The following is a 25,252-nucleotide window of genomic DNA, read 5'->3' on the forward strand; positions in this document are numbered from 1 at the left end:
TATGCATTCATTTTATTAATAGTAAAGCCGTATATAGTAGATACTCTAATAAAACCAGACCTTGAGCAGTTATCCAATGTGTCATTTAGGAAGAAAACGTCTCACAGCTAAGAAGTGACTATGTTGTATGCTGTCTAGTTTGCTGTCATGGCACACAGTCTCTGGAGTCTGCAGAGCTATTATATTTACTACGCTTTATAACTTTGACGTGAGATCGGAGCAGTTTTAGAGCAGGACTGTAAGCTAATTTATGATTCCCTGCTGTTATTTCCACAGCTTGCTTCCACTGTTTGGAAAGCTTCTGTTTAATAAATCAAACGTCACTCCGTACGTCTGAGTTTTTCATTGCCTAGCATAGACTTTCAAATTGCCATACTAATGTATGAAGCAGTACTCTTGTCCAAGAGGAGAAGAGAAATTTGTAAAAGGAATGTTTGAGGTTTCACTACTAGCTGGTTCCAGAATAACACAGCTCTTTGTTTCTTAATATACATTTTAATATGATTATATATAATAAAAATGTATGTGTAACCTCTATATACAGTGGATTCAGAAAGTATTTAAATCCCTTGACATTTTATTGTGTTGTAAATTTTAGGAGAATTAATATAACAGCTATTGTTCTCCATCAATCTCTAATCTCAACTGGGCATCTTATCCCGATTTGCATGGCAAATCATCTCATGCTCAATCAGATTTGATGGCAAATCTCTGGGAATTGTTATCTTCAGGTCCTCCTGCAGATATTCAATGGGGTTTAAGTCTGGGATTTGACTGGGACACTTAGAGACTTTTTGACAAAACATTTAGAGACTTGACCCAGGGACTATTTCCAAACAATTTAAATCGCAACAGGTGAACTGCATCTGAGTTCTAGACACATTTCAAGTGAGCACAATCTAAAGTGCCACAGTGTGTATTTTTTGAAAATAAAATTTCCACATTTCAAGTGTAGATTGATGGGCAAAATAGTAATTAAATTTCATTTGAAATAAAATCCACAACACAATAAAGTTTATAAAACATCAACATCAAGCATCATGTAAAGCAGTTTTTATAGTTTTTGCAGTGTTAGCAGTATTATTAGTATGCATTTATCAAGAATGACCTTCAAGATCTAAATGTGTGTGGCTTTAAAGCAGCTTCTTTCACACAAACTACCATTAAAGCTGTTACTAAAAAAACATACAGCTGCCAGAGCTGCCAAATTATCATCAGTTCTTTTATCCTCTTTAACCTCTCTGCTGGCTTCAACACAGTACATTCTGCCCAAAAACTCCTGTTCACCCTCTCAACCCTTGGAATTATTGCGTCAGCATGGTGGTCAAAGCTTCCTACCTTGATGGGCTTTTGCCCAGGGGCCCAGACTATCCTTAATTCGTCCCTGCATAGGCAGCTGCCTAAGTAGAGAGGATTCTAATAAGTTAATGACTTATAAGGCAGGTTATTAGAACACACTACTTAGACAGCGATTCCATCAGTTTTCGATTACTAAGCTAACGCAGTTAGCCTCATGCCATTCAAACCAAGCTAGCATGTCAACTAACATCTCCCTCCGTGTATCGAAAACGGTTGAATTCGCTGACAAGCCCGAATTTGCAAATAAATGACACTTGTGCACGTTTATACAACTTAAAAATCAGTGATAATTTATTTACGTTTAAAAATAACTCTGTTTGTTGCTCCACATCCGTCCGCCATACTTTTTTTTTTTTGTGAGAAAAGTTGTGCCACACTGAATGCTGGGATTGCCTTCACCGTTAAGGCAGCATTGGATGCTCCCTCATTATTCTGTCAAAATAGCGATCAGATTTAAGGTGACTTAGTAGACAGCATTTTAAGGCATCTAAGAATTCTAATAGCCTACTTCTCAGGAGCGCAAAAGGATGCTGTCTATGTAGAGAGCTCACTAGGTTTTCGAACACTCCCCATATGTATACTTATAAGGGTATATCTTCATACCATCACCTCAAAAATGATTAGACCATCTGAGCATGTACAAAATATGTCATGATAAATAGCCATTCTCATGTTGCTAAAGTGACCCTATCATGCATATTCTTCTGCAGAACATTAGAAAGATTCTGCCATTCTTCTCTAGGGAAGCCTCTCAGATTCTTGTCCAGTAACTTCTTATTTTGAGGCTGGACTACCACAGTTCTTTCCCGGCAGGTCTTCCCAACCCTTCCAAACCCTCGCACTGATTTAAAATGCAGCGGCATGCCTGGTTCTCAATCTACCCAAGCACTGCCATATTACCCCACTGCCTGGCTCTTCTCTCTGGTGTCCTGTAGCTTCATGCATTAAATTCAAAACACAGATGCTTGTCTACTAAGTCAAAAACAGATCAGCCCCAACCTACCTCAATGCATCTCATTAAATACTTCATGCCCTTTTAGCAACAAGTCTGGCTTGTCTTTCAGGACTCAAGGGAGACAGACATTAAGGCTGTTCTCTGTCCTAGCACCACAGGTGGACCTTTCTTTGTGCACAGGGACACATTATTGCTAGAATAAAAGGTCCTTCCCAAAATATTTTTATGAAGTGGGAAGCATACAACTAACAGTACAGATTTTATACACCGGTTAATTTTAGAAATATTGTGAGGAAAATCTGTGACAGATCCAGGGTATTCTTGCTTTGCACCTGGTCCCGGTGTGACCCTGATGAAAGTTGATGTGAATCGATGAAAATGAAATTTAGTGTTTGGTAACGAAAGTAATCGAAAATTAAAGTATATTTAATTGTGAGGTATATGTGTGCTATTGTAATTGACTGTATCTTTTATTTTTACTTTTTCTGAATGTTTTAGTTTTTTTAACACATTTAAAATGCATTTCATTTCATCTTAAACATCATTTTTAAGTTTCCATTTTAAGCTATTTCATTTTTTCACATTTTTATCTACCACGTTAATAAATAAAAAGAAAAAGAAAGTGCTCTCCTGCCCTCTGTTGTTCTCTACTGTGATTGCAGCCTTATCATCGGTTCACAAAATCTATTTTACCTCATCAATAAATAGAGGTCTGATTATAAAATGCTGTTGATCATGTTCCTGGGACATATGAGGCCAATGTCATGCATACTGGAAAACATTTTTCAACAAGTGGATCCATTAAAACAGGATTAGGTCAAGCACCTTTTATAATTACAAGAATTAAGGTCCAGTGTTCATTTCCACTTTCTTAATCTTTTAAAGTTTGTTTGTTTATTAGGATTTTAACATCATGGTTTTTTTTTTTTTGGTTTTTTTTTTAATGCATTTTCTCCCCATTTTCCTCCCGAGCACTTAGCGCACTCAATTTTGTCTTCCGCCGCTGAGAGATACCAGATTGCATCCAAGGAGAGCATGCTGCTGTACACACCTCTTCCGACACGTGCACAGCCCTCCTCTTCTCGCCCCTGCATTCTGCACAGGCGTCTCTTCCGCCAATCAGGGTCCTTACACAGCATATGAAGACCCACCCACACATAGTCCGGCCCCCACCCTGCAGATACGGGGGCCAATTAGTATCTGCTGCAGGCACCGCCAATTATGCCCGCCAGATGGTGCCCAGCCGACCGGATGCAACACCGAATTTCGAACCGGGGAGTTCAGAAACTCGGTGCTGGTGTGCTAGCGGAATATCCCACTGCGCCACCTGGGCACTTAACATCATGTTTTACACTTTGGTTACATTCATGACAGGGACGGTAGTTACTCATTACACAAGGTTCATCAGTTCACAAGGTTATGTCAAACACAGTCATGGACAATTTAGTATCTTCAATTCACCTCACTTGCATGTCTTTGGACTGTGGGAGGAAACCGGAGCACCCGGAGGAAACCCACATGGACACGGGGAGAACATGCAAACTCCACACAGAAAGGACCCGGACCGCCCCACCTGGGGATTGAACCCAGGACCTTCTTGCTGTGAGGCGACAGTGCTACCCTAATCTTTTAAAGAACTGGAACATATTTTAAATTATATTTAAGTTTATTTTTTAATTTTTGTAATTTTTCTACACTTTTAGATTTTAAAACATTTCTATTTTTTGTATAAATACATATTTTTGTCTACTTTGTCTATTTTGTAGCTAATGTGGCCGAGCAGTCACTAAACCATTTCACTGCCAGTTGTACTGTATATGACTCTGTATGTGACAAATAAACCTTGATTTGATTTGATATTTGTTGCTGACTAATGGTCTATCTATACCATTTAAAATCTATTTTTTAAAAGTATTTTGTGTTACTTTGTCTCCAGGCTAGCTTATTGTAGAGCATTATTAAGAATTGAAAAGTGTATGGCATCATTATCAACTTGCCTAGATCAGACTGTCCCACCAATCCAGGCTTGGTCATCCACATCGGATGGTCAGATCTAGTTGCTGATGTTGCCATACATGTTCCCCTTCTTACCTATGCTCTGAATGTACTCCAACAAGTCCAAAGACATGCAGTAATGTCATGGATTTATTTATTAGGATTTTAACGTCATGTTTTACACTTTTGGTTACATTCATGACAGAAACGGTAGTAAGATTCATCAGTTCACAAGTTTAATATCAAACACAGTCATGGACAATTTTGTATCTCCAATTCACCTTATTTGCACGTCTTTGGACTGTGGGAGGAAACCAGAGGAAACCCAAACTCTACACAGAAAGGACCCCGACCGCTCCACCTGGGAATCGACCCCAGGACCTTCTTGCTGTGAGGCGACAGTGCTACCCACTGAGCCACTGTGTCGCGCTGTGATGGAAGTACAGTAATCCCTCCTCGATCGCGGGTGTTGCGTTCCAAAACCACCCCGCGAAAGGTGAAAATCCGCGAAGTAAAAACCATGTGTTTATGTGGTTATTTTCATAACCCGATTCCATCGGGTTTAGCCTTTAGCATCTTGTCATTAAAACCAATGGATTGAGGTAGCACAGCATGCTAACATGTCAATATAACATCTCCCTTCATGTACCGATTACGGTTACATTTCCTGAAAAGCCCAAACTTGCAAATAAAAACACTCGGTACAAGTTTATACAAGTTAAAAATCAGTAATATTTTATTTACGTTTGAAAAGAACTTTCGTTTCTCCGCACCGTCAGCCATGTTTATTTTTCTGTGAGAGAAGAGCACCCGACCCGCAATGAATTCTGGGATTGCCTTGATCACTAAGGCAGCGTCGGATGCTCACTCGTTCTTGAGTGAAAATAAAGTTGAAATGTTGAAGGATTTGGAACAGCCTCCTTATCGGAAGCGCACAGGATGACGTGAAATGCGTCTATGTAGAGAGCTCCCTAGCTTTTCAAACACACTCCTTGTCTGCAGAAATCCGCAAACCAGCGAAAAATCCGCGATTTATATTCAGACATGCTTGCATATAAAATCCGCGATAGAGTGAAGCCGCAAAAGTCGAAGCGCGATATAGCGAGGGATTACTGTAAAGCTGTTTTGATGGTGTGTAATGTATGGAAGTCATATGGAGATTGCGCAGTAGGTGGCGCTCAAGAAGATAACGGGTGGCCGGAAGTGGATCGGTCAGGTGACCGCGGCGATACGTTTTGTTTTTGCAGAGTGTGTGAGAGAATAAGAGGTAAGTTCTGCCCGCGGATGCTACTAAATTATTGTTTACTGCAAAATAGTTAATTATTTATTCCGAATTATTCGTTATGTTTAGAATTTAGTGTAAAATTCATTTTGTCTTCAAAAGAATTAGCAAGCTGTTACTCGTTAGCTAGTTGGTTTGGATTAGCTAGCTCTGTTAGCGTTAGCACAGAGGTTGCTAGGTATGTGTGGCGTCGTTATGTGTGTGCACTTTCTTCCAGAACACTAAGCGTGTTATTAGCTGAAGTGGGAGTGTAGAAAAGTGTAGGACTACAATAAAGTCGACTGCATGGTGTTTTGTACATTTAGTTACATTTTGCTTATTTTATGTAAATACACGTCTGCTGGAGTAACCGGCGCTGCTGCTTCTGCTGCTTCTGCGGGTTCACACACGGCCGTATCACCCACAAAGAGACTCTGTTTTATTTAAATATTTATAAATGTCACATAGAGGGTAGTAGTAGGTAGTAATAATAATCTCTTCTCCCCAACATAGAGAAATACAGTGGTACCTTGAAACTCGTCAATTGGTTCTGGGAGTGGCGTAAAGGCTTCCCATAAGAAAGTATGGGAAAGCTGTTATTGCATTCCATGATCCTGTGGAACTGCATATATTTTAGGCTAATGTAAAATAATGGGGTTGTTTTGGCACTTTTACACTGAAAATAACATAAGTATAATATAAATAACACTGTAATACAATTGGAAGCATACAATAAAATCTGCAATTTACCTTTACATCTTTATTGTTTTCTTACACTTCTTACTCATGGAGCTGCTTGAATACCGTATTCCATTCAATAAAGGCTCATTCACATGAGACGCGGCAAAACAGCTTTTGCACTGGTGTGTTGTTATTTCCTATGGAGTGTGCTGTGCACAAAACTTAACGTGACTTACTGTACTAAAACAATTAGGAATTTCATTAGTTTAGAGAACTTATGAGCAGTAATAATTAAGAGAGTGTTAGTGTTCCTGTGTCGTTCTTTCAATACATTTGAATGCATTTTGTCACTTTAAGCTTTTTTTTTTTTATAACAAGCTGATTCTCACAATTTCTCAGCACCCCGAGCTATAACACAAGCTTAAAAGTGAAATTAAGGAAAATCCAGATAAACACAGATACATGTGGAGCTTTCAGACAGTTATTTCACACAAATGTATATTCGTCTCATATGCGCATTTTGCGCACGTTTTACTTCAAGCCAAGCGCTGAACAAAGCGGCAGTTCATTGTTAATTTGAAATCAAATAAATTAATTAAATTAAAAAACTGACTGAACACGTTGAGTTGAGTTTAAGCGTAGAAGTTTCTCGACGAAGGGTGTTAAGTTTCAAAGATTTTGAGGTTAGGGGACATTGAGTTACAAGTTATCACTGTATGCCATTATGATTTCAAAGATGTTTAAGAACATAGTAGTGGTGTTTCTTAGTTAAGTGGATGCATGGTTTGGGGAAGGTAAACTTGACAAGTTAAGCCTTGCTCATTTTTCTTAAATTGTTGGATAAAAGCTGTGACTTTGAGACTTTTGTTTATCCAAAAGCAGCGTCCTGTCTACTATCATGCTTCATAAAAACCTGAGTTTGTTCTTGCAATTTTTCATTCAGTTGCCAATTGGTCAATGCAAGTCTGTCCAGAAGTTTTCTGTTACTTGGATTTTCACATATAAAAACTATTGTGGCTTTTTACAACTGTTAATTGTTTTAATACAATTATTAACTTTTGTTTGAAAAGAGTTTCTTATTTAATTTGATTGAATAAATAAAATTCTTGTGCTTCTGCACACGCTGTTTTTTAAATGACCTAAGTAGGGACATTGTTGGAAAATGCTCTTCTTCAAATCGAAGGACCCCATCTTTCTTGGAGTTAGAACACTTGAATTGTTCCATCTTTTTTCTGACATTTCTGCCCAACCCACTGTTGATTGGCTGTCTTGTAGTTTTCTGCCCCTTGTTTCTTTTAAAATGATGATTTAAAGTGATGTACTTCTTGGTTCTGGCCATGATCTACAACACATTCATTCTTCCTTTCTTGACTATTTAAAAAATATACATATTACTAGATCTTAACAGCTCCTTAAAATGTTAGTTCAACACTAAAATAATCCACATTGCCTTTTCTGTTAATCTTAATAGTATTGGGCATGTTACAGCAGTACTGTATTGTTGCTTATCTTCACTGACTTGCTTACCTGTGGCACTGAGAAAGGTGAGGCCAAACACGAAATCATTGCTTCGTTGTCTTTCCGCAGACCTGTTTCAATAAGTCAAAGAAGAGGAACTGTCCTTTCTCACAGTTGGCTTATCGCTGACATTTGGATACTTATTCACGAGCCGTCCCTCTTCGGACATTTCAGTAACTTTATTCCATTCTTTAAGCTTTCTAACTGATCCATATTATTTTGAAGCTATGTCTCAGAAGCTGCCACCTGACAGTGCTCAGAAAGGCTTTGCTGTAGGCCGTGGGCTCTTGGCTGCTGCTGAGACTTTAAACTTTAGCATGGGGGAATCTCGTTCCGATTCCTATGGTTCCTCATCCCAACAGCACAATAGAATGATGGGCTACAGTGACAGGAATGCCCAGGATCGCACTACAAAGCTGCCCTCTCATGTGGGCAATTCCCTCAGCAGTACAATGAAGCTTTTTACTAGCCTTGGTCTTTCACCCCATGACCTGGACACACTGGCCCAAATCCCTGAGGAGAAAATCAGCATGGAGACGCTACCCGATCTTATTAAGCAACTTAAGAATCGAAAGACTGAGGCCAGTAGGCATCTGACTGGTGACCAGTTTTCACAGTCATTTACCCCAGACTCCTTGTTCAGGGTAGGCCGAGATGACTGGGGAGATGCGCAGGGAGGAAGACTGGATCGTTCTGTGGCTTCCGCTAGTCAGAACCGCACTTCGCAGGGTGATTATGGCTATCGTTCCTCTCAAGATCTCTCCTCACGCAACTACGATATGCTTGATTATGGCAGCAGCAGAGACCGCCAGTTTTCTGAACTTTCCTCCGATAACTATCGCAGTATGGGCATGTCTTCATCTTCAACATCTGATGATCTGTTCATGCAACGACGGATAGGGGCTCCATCTCAGAGCAAAGTTGAGGATTTCATGGGTATCATGCCGCGCATGTTTCCCCATGTGTGCTCCCTTTGTGACTTTGATGTGCATTCTATCATGGTGAGTAGTTATTATTTGTCTTTTGCACACATACTCTTTTTCTTGAATGCATTAACCACAGGGTGGATTGCATCTCCACCCTGGAGCTTTCATCTTGGTGTTGGTTAAATTAGTTTAAAAAGGACATTTAATTTGGTCCACATTTTGTATCAGTAGTAGACCCTACTTATAGGTGAACTATAGCTGTATAATGGGGTGAGTTAAGTGTTAAGTTGAGCATTAACTAAAACAAAAAAATAACGCCATTCTCCTAACTTAATTTGCTATCTGTAACCTTTGGTTGTTTTTTATTAAGTACACAAAAATAATTTATTCATTTTATTTTTGATAAAATTTATTTATTTGTTGTTGTTATTACATATTTCCTGTTATGTAAAATGCACTTTAATCACATTTAGCCAGCTAATATGAATGTAACTACGTATAGGTAAAGGTGTTGTTTTTGTCTGCAGGAATGGACACAGCATACAACTGGGATGCGGCATGCAGAAAGCCGGAGGGTCCTTCTGCAGTTGTACGTACATTATATTTCTTCAAATATTTATAAAAATAGCTTTACATACCTTGCAAACTTCAGAAAATGTATGCATGTAGAAATATATATCTGTTTTGTTTTTTTACCTGTGTAGGTATCCAGATTGGGATCCCCAAATACCCACTGGACGAATGTATGTACATAATAAGTTTGTATATACTGACATAAATGTTTTTTCCCCTCAAATATTTTTCTTGCCAAAACATTTACACTTGTCCTTTTTTTTTAGGTCAGACTCCCTCTCTCTGAATTCAAGAAATCAATCAGATGGGTTACTAGGTGCTGCTCCATCAGGTGTCTCAAGGCAGAGAGTGGACTTAAGTTCAAATTGGGGTAATGCAATTTTTCATTTGCTTAAAATGTTTTATATTTTATTTTTGTTTTCAGGATTTCAGATGTCCAGTACAAAAATTAAAAATAAGAAATAACATTCAGTTTTTCCAGATCCTAATATGTGATGGTAAGCATTATTTTAATTGATCAGGTTGCGTTAGACATGTCTTGTAGAGGCCTATAGCTGTAGAGATGCTATTGTTCAAATAATGCCTTCGACTCATGTTCTTCGACTTTGGTCATGCTGTTGATCCCATTGTGTGCTGCTTTTAGTCACTGCAAGAGGAATTCCAGTGCTCCCAAAAATTTCTGAACATCCAAAACATTAATTAAGTAACTGATGCATGTAGTTCGAAGTCCATATAAAATAACACATAGATTCAAGTTTTTAGGTTTAAGGAATGTCAGACAAAGTCACCTTGTCCCAGGCACCCAGGCTTATACAGTTGTGTTCAAAATTATTCAACCCCCACTGCAGTAAAGTGTTTTAGCAAGTTTGACATTTATTTTTTATCTTGTTCACAATCAGATCAAATAAGGACGTGTATAATAGACAAATGCAACTGAAATTACAACAATATTTTTTCTAATATACCAACAAATGTCCTTCTAGTGATTTCCCCATTGACAAAATTATTCAACCCTTTAGTCACATACATCATTAGTACTTAGTACAACTCCCTTTGGCAGTAATAATGTCCTTCAGACGTGAAACATAGCTTGACACAAGTTTCTTGCAGCGATCTACAGGTATCTTAGCCCATTCCTCATGGGCAAAGGCCTCCAAGTCAAGTCAAGTCAACTTTATTTATATAGCGCTTTTTACAATATACATTGTCTCAAAGCAACTTTACAAAATCCAGGACCAACAGATACAAAAACCCCTGTTGAGCAAGCCGAGGGCGACTGTGGCAAGGAAAAACTCCCTGAAAATTACAGGAAGAAACCTTGAGAGGAACCAGACTCAACAGGGCCCATCCTTCTTGGGTGGTCTGGAGGATACTTTAAATAAATACACGATTTACACAAATCATACAAACACAGAATTGAATGATCTAAAAGTCATACAGTGGTAATAAATAGATAAATAAACAATTAAATAATAATAGAGTTGTTATCCGCTCTAGTCTTCAATAAAGTCTGTAGTGATTTCTTGTCGTTGCAATTACTCCAGACCCGTCACATCTGACAGGAGCAGCATCGTTGTCCCGGCAGTCTCGACTTTAATCCTTAACCTCGGCGGGTAAACAGGTTTCCATCAGAATGCCCTCGGGGTAAAACAACAGAGAATGTAGTTAATAATGTACAATGCTAGTTGACAAACAGTTTTACAGAGAGTTTTAGACTCCGGCAGCCCTAATTATTACAGCATAACTAAAAGGGAGAGCGAGCAGGTAACAAGGTCATGAAGGCTTTCACAGGACATCAGCGCCCACCTCTCCTACCCAAACCAGAGTGATTGGACAAGAGAGGCAGAACGACAGCGACCCAACATCCCTGATCACCACAAGTTTCTATGACCAAGAACCCCCAAGCTCTGCGCCTTTGTCTATACTAATCAAAAGCCTGAGAAAATAAATATGTTTTCAGTTTAGACTTAAACATTGAGACTGTGTCCGAATACCGAACAGAGGCAGGAAGATTATTCCAGAGTTGTGGAGCTTTGTAAGAAAATGCTCTTCCACCAGCTTTGGTCTTTTTAATTTTAGGAACTATAAGTAACCCTGCATCTTGTGAACGAAGTGGACGTGCTGGGTTGTAGTAATTAATAAGCTCACTCAGATACTGTGGAGCCAGACCATGTAGCGCTTTATAGGTTAGTAAAAGTATTTTGTAATCAATGCGAAATTTAACTGGCAGCCAGTGTAGAGATGATAGAACAGGAGTGATATGATCAAATTTTTTAGTTCTAGTTAGCACTCGAGCTGCTGCATTTTGAACTAACTGGAGTTTGTTTAAGGATCTACCAGAGCATCCAGTTAGAAGAGCATTACAATAATCTAACCGAGAAGTTATAAACGCATGGATCAGTTTTTCGGCGTCATTAACAGATAGTATATTTCTTATTTTAGAGATATTACGCAAATGATAGAAAGCAACTCTAGTAATATTATTAATGTGTGTATCAAAGGAGAGATCTGAATCTATTGTGACACCTAAGTTTTTTACATCTGGGCTGGGAGTAACAGAGAACGTGTTTAAGTTTAGCACCAGGTTAGACAACTTGTCTCTTGCAGCTTTAGAGCCAACAAGTAAAACCTCAGTTTTATCTGAATTAAGTAAAAGAAAATTACACGACATCCAGTTTTTTATGTCGTTTACACAATCTTCTATCTTACTGATTGTGTCAGTATCATTTGGTTTGGCTGATATATACAGCTGTGTGTCATCTGCATAGCAGTGAAAGTTTATGCCATGTTTATGAATAATTTCACCTAGTGGAAGCATATAGAGTGTAAATAATAGCGGTCCAAGTACCGACCCCTGTGGAACACCACACTTTACTTTTGTAGTTTCTGAGCATTTATTATTTACATAAACGAATTGAGAGCGGTCAGTCAAATATGATTGAAACCAAGAGAGTGCGAGTCCTTTAACACCTACTGTATTTTCTAGCCTCTCCAGTAAAATGTTATGATCGACCGTATCAAACGCTGCACTAAGATCTAATAGAACAAGAAAAGAGACACATCCATTATCAGAAGACATTAACAACTCGTTAACTACTCTAATTAATGCAGTTTATTGACATTCTTGGGCTTGCGTGCTGCAACTGCCTTCTTCAAGTCCCACCGGAGATTTTCTATGGGATTTAAGTCGGGCGATTGCGATGGCCACTCCAGAATCTTCCAGCCCTTCTTCTGCAACCAAGCCATGGTAGAATTGGAGGTATGCTTGTGATCGTTGTCCTGTTGGAAGGTCCAACGTCTCCCAAGCTTCAGCTTTGTCACTGACTGCATGACATTTCCACCCAAAATCTCCTGGTAGTTAACTGAATTCATGGTACCTTGCACACGGTGGAGATTCCCTGTACGTGAAGAAGCGAAACAGCCCCAGAGCATGACTGACCCACCGCCATGCCAACACGCCAGTAGGCAAGGTGTTCTTTTCTGTATAGGCCTCGTTCTTCCTCCTCCAGACATATCGTTGAGCCATAGGCCCAAAGAGTTCCAATTTTGTCTCGTCGCTCCAGAGAACAGTATCCCAAAACCTTTGTGGTTTGTCCACATGGTTTTTGGCATACTGGAGTCGACTCTTCTTGTGCTTTGGAGTCAGCAGGGGGGTGCACCTGGGAGTTCTGGCACGGAGGCCTTCATCTGGCAGTGTGTGCCTTATTGTCTGGGCCGAAACCTGAGTACCTCCCTCTGACAAGTCCTGTCGCAGTTCCTCAGCTGTCAGCCGGGGATTTTTCTCCACCTTTCATTTCAGGTAATGGACAGCAGTCGCCGACAGCATCCTCTTTATGCCACGCCCAGATAGCGTTTTCACTGTGCCTTTAGCTTTAAACTTGTGAATTATGCTTCCAATTGTGTCTCTTGGAATGTTTAATGTCTTTGCTATCTTTTTATATCCATATCCTTGCTTATGAAGATAAATTACCTCCTCTCTTGACTTCTTTGACCATTCCCTGGACTTCACCATGTTGCAGTGACACCATTAACTGTCTGGAAGGAGCTGAGTATCTCAGTCCTTTTAAATCTGCTTAATTGCTGCTCGTTATGGTTCTGTTCACATCTACAGGTGCTTTCAACGCCTGATTGAAAACACCTGATTGAAACCTCTGTTCTTGAGAGTGGTAATCTTTAAGGGGTTGTAATTTCAGTTGCATTTGTCTATTATACACGTCCTTATTTAATCTGATTGTGAACAAGATAAAAAATAAATGTCAAACTTGCTAAAACACTTTACTGCAGTGGGGGTTGAATAATTTTGAACACAACTGTATATACGTACAGGAACAAGACAGCCAAGATGACAGACACTGATGTTTCACATCATTGACTGGGGAGGAATTATTTTTATTTATGTTTACAGGATCTGATTCAGGCATGAGTATGACGAGTAAAATGTCATCATATTCACCAAAGGTAAAAATAACAAAGGTTATTTTTATTCATTTGTGCTGCATTTGCTTTTTCTGGTTTTAAAAATGCTGTTTACAATTTCAGGTCAAAAGCAAGGTGGTGGTGATGAAATATGTGGACAAGCCAACGTTGAGTGCCGTGTTTAGTTTGGCTAATCGATTTGGCACTGTTAATCAAAATATCATTCTCAAGAGTAAGGTAACGCTTCAAAAGACTCAAATGTTTTGAGATGAAATGTAAACAGGATACAACAATAATTATTACCACTTATTGTGAAATGAGTAGATTATGCACAGTCCTTACAGTAGTAAATCATTTTTTGTGCTTTTCTTGTTTCTTACAGGGTTTTCTAGAGTTTCAGACTCATGAGCAAGCTATTGCAATGGTTAATCACTTCAAGAAAAAGCCTGCCATTTTAAATGGCAAACAAATAACGATTTATTTATCCCAGGATCTGGTGGTGATTAATGTAAGACCACAAGCTGGATACGTTAACACTAATTTTTGAACTAATTTTTTTGTTTTTATAATATTTATGAGTATTGAGGAAACTAGCTCTTTTCAACTAAATTTAACAGTTAATGATCAAGGAACTTAAACCCCTTTCCTGTGTTTTTTTTTTTTTTTTAAACCCTTTTGCATTCAAACATGATTGACAGGCTAGTCCAAAGCCTTCTTGTGCCTTGATTGAATTTTGATTTACATCCATTTTTTTCTTTGTTTTTAGCCACAGAGGCAAGGGAAACATTTTTTAAAGTTATTCATATGTACATGTAGAGTGGTAATATTGATTTCTGTCCAGTATTACCATCTATTTCCTCGGCTGCTCCCGTCAGGGGTCGCTGGCGGATCGTGATTTGCGTTATTGATTTGGCACAGTTTTACGCCGGATGCCCTTACTGACACAACCCTCCCTATTTATCTGGGCTTGGGACCTGCACTACAATGCACTGGTTTATGCATCCTAGCGGCTCGGTACCTATAGGACAATTCAGTGTCTCCAATTAGACTGGCTGCATGTTTTTGGACTGTGGGAGGAAACCGGAGCACCTGGAGAAGACCCACGCAGACACGGGGAGAACATGCAAACTCCACACAGAAAGGACCCGGACCACCCCACCTGGGGATCGAACTCAGGACCTTCTTGCTGTGAGGCGACAGTGCTACCCACTTAGCCACCGTGCCGCCCTCTGTCCAGTATTACCATGTGTTTTAAAAATAAAAAAAACAAAAGTGGTGCAGCTGTGTATTGCAATAATGCACTACTACTCCAGGATTTGAATTTAAATTGGCCAGTCTGGCATCTACATTCAGACATGATTGTCTGTGTCTGAGATGGGATTTGGCCCTGTGATAGATTGGCGTATTGTCCGGGTTGTGATACTGCTTTGCACCTAGTGAATCCAGGTTGAACTTGACCCAGCACAACCCTGACCAGCATAAAGCTGTGGTAGAACATGATGATGAATATTATTGTTAAAGAGCAATCTAATACTTTAGTCTGCCTCAGCCAAGACCTGAATTTACTGGCGGTGCCACTGGCCTGCTTGGATGCATGGTTGAGATGGTGATGCAAGTTGTGGAAGAATACAGAGAGAAGAGTGTGGTTCCCTGCACATGTTAAGACCCTCTGTAAAGAAGTGAGGGTGTAAGCTTAGGTCATCAGAGTGTACAGGATAATTTAGTATTCCAGATTGGAAGAATGCAAAAGGGTTTATATTTAAAAAGCATATTTTATATTCATTATAACGCTAATATCTTTTTTTTTCACTAGAAGAGTAAACGAACAGATCAGGACAGGAGAGATACTGGCCCAGTGGTGTTTTTTTCCAATTTACCAAGAGAAAATGAGAAAAAAATGGAGCTGCTTACTGTAGCTGGTAGATTTGGTACGGTCGTGAAACATCTTTTCTTGAGTGATAAGGTAAAGCAAACAGTTCACCTCGCAGTCCACCTACATTTCAAATCTCATTAAAAAAATATTTTTTTTTTATTCTCACAGGAATGATTTGCACTATATATGTGTGTAAAATGTAGTATTTTGTCTTAGGCATTTGTGCAAATGAGCAACCCAAAGGATGCCGAGATGATGGTGAAGTACTACACTGTTCATCCACTGACCATTAGCCATAGGAGCATCTACATAAACATCTGCAACAAGTACAAGAATTTAACGTGAGTAAATCCTCTGTTTAAAGCACCAGTGTTTCTAATCAGCTCAGAAAATTAGAATTCAGGGGGACACATAATTTAAACCTAATAATGTATACAGTAAGTCTTTGAATTGTTTGCTTCTGTATTTAGTGGTGACCACAGCAGATTTTTCTGGCTTTTGTTCTTGATTTGGCACAATTTTTATCCAGGCTTGGGAGCGACACAGAGAGTTCAGTTACAAGTTCACCTCCTAATGGTTAGGTTGTTCAAACATAGTTGTTTATTTCTGTGCAGACGCTTAACCGACTAATAGCACCACTGGCACTTGAGTACATGGCCGTAATTAGACAGTAACACTTTTGAATCAAACTACCATCAATGCATACAGACATACAGAAACATACAGTGTATCACAAAAGTGAGTACACCCCTCACATTTCTGCAAATATTTCATTATATCTTTTCATGGGACAACACTATAGACATGAAACTTGGATATAACTTAGAGTAGTCAGTGTACAACTTGTATAGCAGTGTAGATTTACTGTCTTCTGAAAATAACTCAACACACAGCCATTAATGTCTAAATAGCTGGCAACATAAGTGAGTACACCCCACAGTGAACATGTCCAAATTGTGCCCAAATGTGTCGTTGTCCCTCCCTGGTGTCATGTGTCAAGGTCCCAGGTGTAAATGGGGAGCAGGGCTGTTAAATTTGGTGTTTTGGGTACAATTCTCTCATACTGGCCACTGGATATTCAACATGGCACCTCATGGCAAAGAACTCTCTGAGGATGTGAGAAATAGAATTGTTGCTCTCCACAAAGATGGCCTGGGCTATAAGAAGATTGCTAACACCCTGAAACTGAGCTACAGCATGGTGGCCAAGGTCATACAGTGGTTTTTTAGGACAGGTTCCACTCGGAACAGGCTTCGCCAGGGTCGACCAAAGAAGTTGAGTCCACGTGTTCGGCGTCATATCCAGAGGTTGGCTTTAAAAAATAGACACATGAGTGCTGCCAGCATTGCTGCAGAGGTTGAAGACGTGGGAGGTCAGCCTGTCAGTGTTCAGACCATACGCTGCACACTGCATCAACTCGGTCTGCATGGTCGTCATCCCAGAAGGAAGCTGACGCACAAGAAAGCCCGCAAACAGTTTGCTGAAGACAAGCAGTCCAAGAACATGGATTACTGGAATGCCCTGTGGTCTGACGAGACCAATAAAAACTTGTTTGGCTCAGATGGTGTCCAGCATGTGTGGCGGTGCCCTGGTGAGAAGTACCAAGACAACTGTATCTTGCCTACAGTCAAGCATGGTGGTGGTAGCATCATGGTCTTGGGCTGCATGAGTGTTGCTGGCACTGGGGAGCTGCAGTTCATTGAGGGAAAAATGAATTCCAACATGTACTGTGACATTCTGAAACAGAGCATGATCCCCTCCCTTCGAAAACTGGGCCTCATGGCAGTGTCAATACAAAAGAGACCCGCCAAATACTCTTTTGGGACCATGGTGCAACACAACACAAAATACTTATATATAATACACATACATACAATATACACAGTGCATATACTGTAGAAACATATAGAGTGTAATACATACTTGCCACATTTTTGGGGAAGTGTTCTAAGATATAGTATATCCATACAAGATTGGACACTCATGGTCTTTTTATGCCAGTTTTGGAATAGTATCATTAAACAGACAAATGATTAATCATGGTTATTTATTTGGGTATCTTGTTGTATTTATTTCTATTTCCATATGAAATCTTTATATGAAACCCAGTTCAGATAGACCTTCGTTCTAAAACGTTCTGTGTTTCAGTGTTGTACCTGACAAAGAACAGCGAGGTAAAGAAGACCGAGGTGAAGGCAGCCAGAGGAGCAGCAGAACTAGTTCCAAACCCTTATCCAGAAATCAGACATCTACCCGCTCCAAATCCAAAGACAGCCCAGGTGAAAAGACACAGGAATCCAAGCCCAAGGAGAAAGTAGTGGCAAAGGCAGGACCCAGTGATCAAAAGGATGCTGCAGCGGCTCAAGATGAAGGCGAAGAGGCCATTGGTAAAAAGGACGAGACCGCAGAGGAATCTGTGACTGTTCAGCCAGAGCAACAGGACTCTGAGGAGTTCAAGGATTCTGGGATGGAACAAACAGAATATAGCACAAAGGTAGAGGATGCAGAGATGCCGCATGGGGAAGAACAAGAGCCTCAGACAGAGGAACCAGCTGAGCAAGTTCAGGGAAATGAAGAGGAAGAGAGCAAGAAGCTAAAAGAGGCAGATGAGCAGGAGGGCATGGAGCAGGACGAGGCTGCTCCAGAGGAGTCTGCTGAACTGGTGGGGGATGCTTTGATCATTGATTATTATATTTTATTTTGGTTAAGATTACATTCTGCAAGTTGCGATTTGATCTGTACATAATCAACAGAACTCACTAAGATTAGTGTTGTTGGGAAATGTATTGCTAGTGCATTAATTAGTCTCTTTGTAGAGTCTTTTACATTGTTACTGCTTTTACTCAAAGCAACTTTGAATGAAGATGTTGTACAAGTGAAGTTGCACAGAAGCCAAACAGCAGCAACTTGAGTTGCCAATGATTGTTCAATAACCAAAAATAGTCATTGTTTGTTTAATGATGTCAGTTAATAGCTCAAAAACTACCCAAAACTACACTTTATGGCCAATAATACTTGGACACCTGGCCATGAGCTTGTTGGACATCCCATTTTAAAATACAGTGATCGTTTTAGCTGTAACAGCTGCTCTTTTTCTAAGCTGGCTTTTCACAAGATTTTTAAAGTATGGCCATGGGAATTTGTGACAAAAGCATTTGTATGGCTGGATGCTGATATTGGTCAAGAAAGCTGTTTTTCCAATTCATTCCAGAGTTGTTGACTACAACTGAGATCAGTGCTCTATGCATGCCATCTGAGATTCTTTAAGCTAGCCTTTTCCTCACACCTTTATCCATCTTGCTTTGTGCTGGAACAGGAAAGGGTCTTTCCTTTTTGTGTGTACAGTTTGCTAAATTTTGTTCTTAATCTGTGTTATAACAGGAGGAATATGAAGAGGGTGATTTCCCTGAAAACATGGACGAGTTTGTGACCCTAGATGAGCTGGCAGAGGAAGAAGAAGCTGAATACCATGACTCAAAATCTAGAAGAAGAAGCTCTTCAGGTAGTTTAAATATTCAAATTTGCATATGTTGCGAAACCTGTTGTTTTTCTATGAGATAAGGCATTGGACACTGTGCCGTATAAGTGATAATGTATTATCATTGCATTTGCTTTGGTTTTGTTTATAACATTTAGGCAAAACATGATTTTATGTCTAAATTATACTTTTTCTCACCTGTTTTTAGGTAGATCAAGGGACTCTGGGGTAAGTAAAGTTTGTTTTAAATAAGGTCCTATTTTGAGTGTTATTGCTATTTTATATGTAGGCATGTATTACGAGCAAATCATGCTTTAGTTTGCTTAACGTAAGTAATATAATTGATTTGACAGTTATTACAATGTTAAATTATCTACAGCATTATGGTCTCTAAGCTATGTTGTTCACAGTAATTACAGTACTTACCAAAAAGTGTAACTGCAAAATGTCTTAGTTTTCCCTGACAAAACTAGTCTACCCACACCTTGTTTACAGGGCATGAGAGTCGTAAACATAAATGGATTTAAGCGCAGCTATGGTTACATGGAAGAGATTTTGGCTCTTGCCAAACCTTTTGGAAAAGTGGTGCAACACCTGATCCTCCATTCCAGACCTGAGGTGGGTTTGCTCAATTCTGATTTGTAGAAATTAGTGTTGGGTCCAAAATTGGTTTATATTTACACATACAATTAAGTGGGTGAATTCTTAATCTTTCCTGTATTTGTGTTAAAGGTCACAGTTTCTTGTTTTATTCCATTTTACAAAATGTCCCAACTTTTCTGGAAGTGGGATTTATAGATTATTGCTACAGAAATGTTAGTGTTAATATATGGCATGAATACATCTTCCATTATTAAACACATCTCTCATAATGCTTTTTGTGCATCATTAAATGTCCAAACTTCTGATGTGTTTCTGTCTATAACCACATTGTCGACACTGTGCATTCATTTAATGTCAAGCTGTTTTAACATGTTAGAGTTCACTAGAGTTTATCTTTAACATGTTTTCTATTTTTAAGGCCTTTTTGGAACTTGAAAGTGAAGAAGAAGCCAAAGCAATGGTTCGATTCTACAGTGGAAATGTCATCCCATCTGTGTGTGGAAAAGAAGTACAAATTTTTCATTCGATAACCTACGCTACCATTCAGGTGAGATGCCATCTTCTTTGTTGTTAAGTGTGGTAGATGAACTCTTTGGTCTTTAGGACACTTGTGCACTTTTTATACATTTTTAAGGCTTGCATTAAAGCAAGGTCTTTCTCCATGTAGGGTACCATGCAATGCAAAAGGGGGCAATAGAAGATCCATCATAAATGCTCTGGCATTATACAGCCTTTATCATTGATAAATAGGTTATTACAGCTTTTCTCAACCAGGGTGCCATCTGGCTTTATCAGCGTGCTGTTAAAAAGCATTTGACATAATAAAATAAATTAAAATTCCAACAATCGATATTTTCTTACTCAGTTCAGCAAGGAAATACAGAGCATTAGCCACCTCATAAATTGTCAATTTTTTCATTTCCCTTTCTCAGTGTTTTTTCCTTCCAGTCTAGTCGTAATTCCTGGCTTGAGTAATTCTTATTTGTCCAGCCCTAGGGTGGTTTAACAAAAACATCTTTTACCAGCTGAGCTGTGAGTTATCCTAGGGATTAATACATTTTCTGTATTAGCTTAACGAAGTGCCTCGGTTAGGCTGTACTGCTTCAGACAATCATCACATTTTCCAATAAGAAATCCATTTAGGGCTTTAGAAATCATTAGCCTGACTTTGTAGTCGACATGTAGGAGTGTAAGCTGAATAAAAATATTAACAGACCTTCCTATGAACTGCAACAGTAGTCTCCTTATTTTTCTAACTTTTTTGTCTTTACCATGACAGAGTGGCAAAGTCGTCTATATTGGACACGTTCCACCTATTAAAGCTGGGTCAGAGGCATCCCTTGTAAAGATCGCTGAACCTTACGGAATAATCAAAAGATACTATATGAACCGGGCACGCAACGAGGTAATACGTTTATCCTAAGTGTGCAAACTGCCACAATTGATTTTTTTCCATATCCTGTTGTTTATAAGAACACTGGTATTTTGTTTTCATGTGTTTGCTCATAGTGTTTCATTGAGATGGAGAGGGGAGAGGATGCAGAAAGATTTGCAAAGGCTGCAAAGTTAAATCCGCCCAGATTTGAAGGCAAACGGCTGTTGGTGTATATCAGCAGGAAATACAAACAACTCAAGCATGGGTCAGTATTCAATATATTTTGGAGTTTTTATTAAATGAATAACTGATTTGTAAGGGCATTTTAGTAAGCAGTAACATTTGGGTTTGGGTTTTAAGTGTCAAAGGTTTTAAGTACTAATGTAGCATATGCTTTCTCCTACACATGTAACCAACCACTACAATCTTTTTAGAAACACAGGCAAACCAACATGCTTAGAGGTGGGTGCTAACTGCTCCCTACCATACACACAAGCTTCCAGACATTTGGGATATTGGGATTTGGGATTAATGTTTTTACACCGAAAAACACTGTTAAAAAAGCAAGGTTGTGAAGTTTATTGGCATTAGCTAGGGATTTAATTAATTACATGCCAGTAACAGCCATTGACGAGCACAGTAAACATGTTTTCCAGTTAATTATGCTAATAAAATGGAGTAAGATTGATTATTTTTTTAAATGTTCTTTACTGGTAGAATCAGACCTCCAACCCCAGACAAACGACCGGCCAAGAGGGAGCACTCTGACGAGGAGCATGAAAACCAAACCAGCTCCCCAGCAAAAACTAGTAAAAAGACTAAGGAGCCCCCTGCCAAAAAAGTCAAAGTGGAGAAATCTGGTAAAGAGAGAGCTCCAAGTGTACCAAAAGAGGAGAACCTGGAAGAGAAGGAGGAACAAACAGAACTTGATAAGAGTGTGTCTGAGGAGAATCAGGAGAGTACAGAGCAACCTGGCAGAGACCCAACTGAAGCTGATGGCACAGAGATTAAACCGGTATTTTATTAAAATTGATAAAGTTTTTGTTTAATTAGTTGTCAGTGGTTGTAACCCAATAAACAAAGACTAGTTAAAGAATGCCAGGATTATTAATGGTGGCAAAAAGATATAAAAATTTAATCAAAACCTTAATATTGGGGCACTCGGCTGGTTTTACATTCTAACACACTAGCACACCGCTGCAGAGCCTGGAATCGACCTGGCAAAGCATCACAAATTTAATCTGCCATGGTTGAAGAAGGGTAGGTTGGGCGGAGTCTTTAACCACTGCGTTTAGGTGTAGGTTATCATTAAGAATTAAACTAAATTGAGCTACAAGCTCTGCATTGAAACTTAAACACTGTCACACAGTTTGAAAATATTTATAAACCAATAATACATCTGTAGGACAGGATTTATTATACTTATACTGTAAATGACTCATATCTCCTTTTCTCTGCTAATCAGAAAGGTAAATCTGATGATCCGGTTCATGTGTCTTCTGCTGCTGAATCTGAGAAGAGCCAAGAGATGAGTGAATCGGCCACTGTTTCTGCAGAGAATGTGAAAAAGCCTGAAACTATAGATACACTAGGCCCATATGAGCCAGACGTCCCAGTGGGTGAGCCATCTTTTAAAAGTCGTGTGCTTTTCAGAACGTGACGTGGAGTATTTATGGTTTATTGGCTGTGTCCACCTATTTCATTTTCTATGTTAATTATCTTAACATTTGATTAAAAATGTGTCAGTTTTAATGCATGTAGTGGTCAGTGATAATGTTTTATTGTGATTGCAGGTGTGGAGTTTGTGAAGATGGGTTACTATTGCAGGGTTTGCTTTCTATTTTACTCCAATGAAGACACTGCTAAGAGGGTTCACTGTAGCAGCCAAGCCCACTACGACAAACTTAAGGTGATTTTAGTAGTGCAAGGTCAAAAGACTTTTATTAATACCATCTATAGTTTATTTATACAGTATTCAATTGCACATACCATATTACAATGTACATTTTATTGTTTTAGTCAGTACAGAGTGTAGAAAAGCCAACATAAAGTATCTGGTGCCGCTTGACTGAAGTGATGGCTAAGATGAATTGAGATATAGATGCTACTGCCGTCTCATATAAGGCATATATTTAAGTTTCATTCCTATAGGTTAAAAATAATAGATTTTAATTATTTGGACAGTGAAAAAAAAAACTATAATATACTGGTAAATCTTTACTAGGTATAGGTTACTCTCATATTTAAGGAATGATCTGTAAAATATATTATGTATTACATGGTTAACTTTCAATGCCAGCTTGACCTGTTTGTTTTTATCTATTTGCAGAAACATCTGGAAAAGGAGAAGTCTAAAGCACAGCACAGTGGTGAGAAGAAATGAGCTATGAAGAAGCATTGTAACTGACATAAACCTTATGTTTTTTACGTTCTCCTTGTGTACGATTCATTTTAGTGTGGTTAATGGATTGATTTCATTATTTACCAGTTTGTTTTTTTATTCTGATGAAACCATATGTCCAGGTAAAATCTTTCCTCATGTTTTGTCCGATTACGGTCAGTTATGGGGTATTCAAACTATAAGTTCTTTGTGATTTCTCTTCTATGTTTGACCTTTTACCATTTATGTTCCTGTTACTCAGTTCCTTCAAATATTTAATCACACTGTAGAAGAGCAAATGCAATGTCATTCGGTCTATTAAAAGATTTGTGTTAGCTGAAACACAAGGACAAAAGTATGTATACACCCAAACAATAAATGCATTTTGTTAATTAAGTGATCTGCTCATTTTTGTCTTTTATCTGTAAGAAAACTGGCTGTAGAAGTCATTGCAGGTCTATCATGGCAGTTTTGATATTTTAATGATAGGTAGTGGCTTGTCTGTGTTGGCAGGGATAGTTCAGCAGTAGCTCAATTAAAAAGAACATGCAACCTTAGTCTTTTGTCCAGATTTTGGTTTGGTTGGGGAAAGTAACAGTTCGCTTGTGCTTGGAGATTTTTTTTCTAGGTGGCCAGTAAAATTTTCTTGAACATAACCACTTTTTCATTTGCTAAACAGGGATAGAGTTTTATGGAAAGCATAAAACGTTGAAGCAAAGTATTACATGTATTTTTTTTCTTATATAAATAATAATTTTAAAAATTAATAAAATGCTTCTCCAAGCCATTTTCTTAAAAATGCTCTTCTGTGCCTTTTGCAGGGCAAAGTCTAAGTATCTAACCCTAACCCTAACCCTAACCCTAGTTTTACACGACTGACTATCCTTTTAATCCAGTTTCTTACTAAGGTGCAATATGCGGTTGCATTATATTCAGTGTTGCCTCTTTTTAAACATCTTAGCCTTTAAAATTACAGATCCCATTTGTGGAAAAGTTGGGACATATTACTGTAAAAATTTTATGAACCTTTGACAGATTTACAAAGAAAATAATTCTAATGTTTTCACTGACCAACTTAATTATATTTTGTTAATATGAACAAGTTTAAAATGCCTGCAACACTGACAACTCACACTAAAAAGCATGTTTATGTCTGTTAAAACACCTTTTTATGTTAATAACACAAAACTATTATAAATATTTAATATTTATGTAGTAGGGATAACTGTTGTTAGTGAATCTTTTTGCAGATTCTTGTTTTATACAAGGCTTTAGCTGCTCAATCAGTCTTCTCTGCACCAGCAGTATTCAGTAGGAGACAGATCATGACTGCAAACAGGCCAGTAAAACACACACAAACTCTACAAAGTCAAGCTGCTGTACTGTGTGCAAAATAAGACCAGGCATTGTCCTGCTGAAATAACCATGAACTTCATGTGAAAAGACTTCACCTTGATAGCAGCATATGTCTCCTGGAATACCACTATATGCCCTTACCTTAGTGGTACCTTACATATATGCAAGTGACCCATACTGTGTGGGCATTGCTGCACCCTTACGACACGACAGCTTTTGGCTTTTGCACTTTTTGCAATTTGGATTATCCTTTTGCCCTTTGGCAGAAAGAACTTCAGGGATTTCGTGAAAACATGGACTCATCTGACCACAGCACACTATTTCTGTTTCATTCTGTGCAAGTGTCATTGATCAGCCAGCAGAGGTCGTAATTGCATCACTTATGAGAAATCTCCCCACTCGGGGTTATACTGTGATAATTAAGTGCCTTAATTTTTGAACAGTGACTGATTGCCTCCAGGGCTGTCCAGGGTTTATTTCTGCCTTGTGTTCAGTGTTTCCAG

General features: G+C 38.8%; 1 protein-coding gene across 2 annotated transcripts; it reads left to right on the forward strand.

Annotated features, from left to right (window-relative positions):
• Positions 1 to 5,538: 5,538 nt before the first annotated feature.
• On the forward strand, positions 5,539 to 23,790 carry matr3l1.2 (matrin 3-like 1.2). Of its 2 annotated transcripts, none has more exons than XM_063000599.1 (21): positions 5,539 to 5,576; positions 7,839 to 8,770; positions 9,223 to 9,284; positions 9,400 to 9,438; positions 9,535 to 9,638; positions 13,674 to 13,726; positions 13,808 to 13,921; positions 14,067 to 14,192; positions 15,498 to 15,647; positions 15,774 to 15,898; positions 17,706 to 18,219; positions 18,939 to 19,059; positions 19,244 to 19,263; positions 19,531 to 19,653; positions 20,057 to 20,185; positions 20,918 to 21,043; positions 21,148 to 21,278; positions 21,731 to 22,028; positions 22,479 to 22,632; positions 22,807 to 22,922; positions 23,343 to 23,790. In XM_063000599.1, the coding sequence occupies exons 2-21, from the start codon at positions 7,997 to 7,999 to the stop codon at positions 23,394 to 23,396; spliced, it is 3,333 nt and encodes a 1,110-aa protein (XP_062856669.1). In that variant the 5' UTR covers positions 5,539 to 5,576; positions 7,839 to 7,996; the 3' UTR covers positions 23,397 to 23,790. The 2 variants fall into 2 exon arrangements, with proteins under 2 accessions (XP_062856669.1, XP_062856670.1); XM_063000600.1 differs by having other exon boundaries at positions 15,501 to 15,647.
• The last annotated feature ends 1,462 nt before the right edge of the window (positions 23,791 to 25,252 follow it).

Source organism: Trichomycterus rosablanca, chromosome 8, assembly GCF_030014385.1.
Source record: "Trichomycterus rosablanca isolate fTriRos1 chromosome 8, fTriRos1.hap1, whole genome shotgun sequence".
Taxonomy (NCBI): domain Eukaryota; kingdom Metazoa; phylum Chordata; class Actinopteri; order Siluriformes; family Trichomycteridae; genus Trichomycterus; species Trichomycterus rosablanca.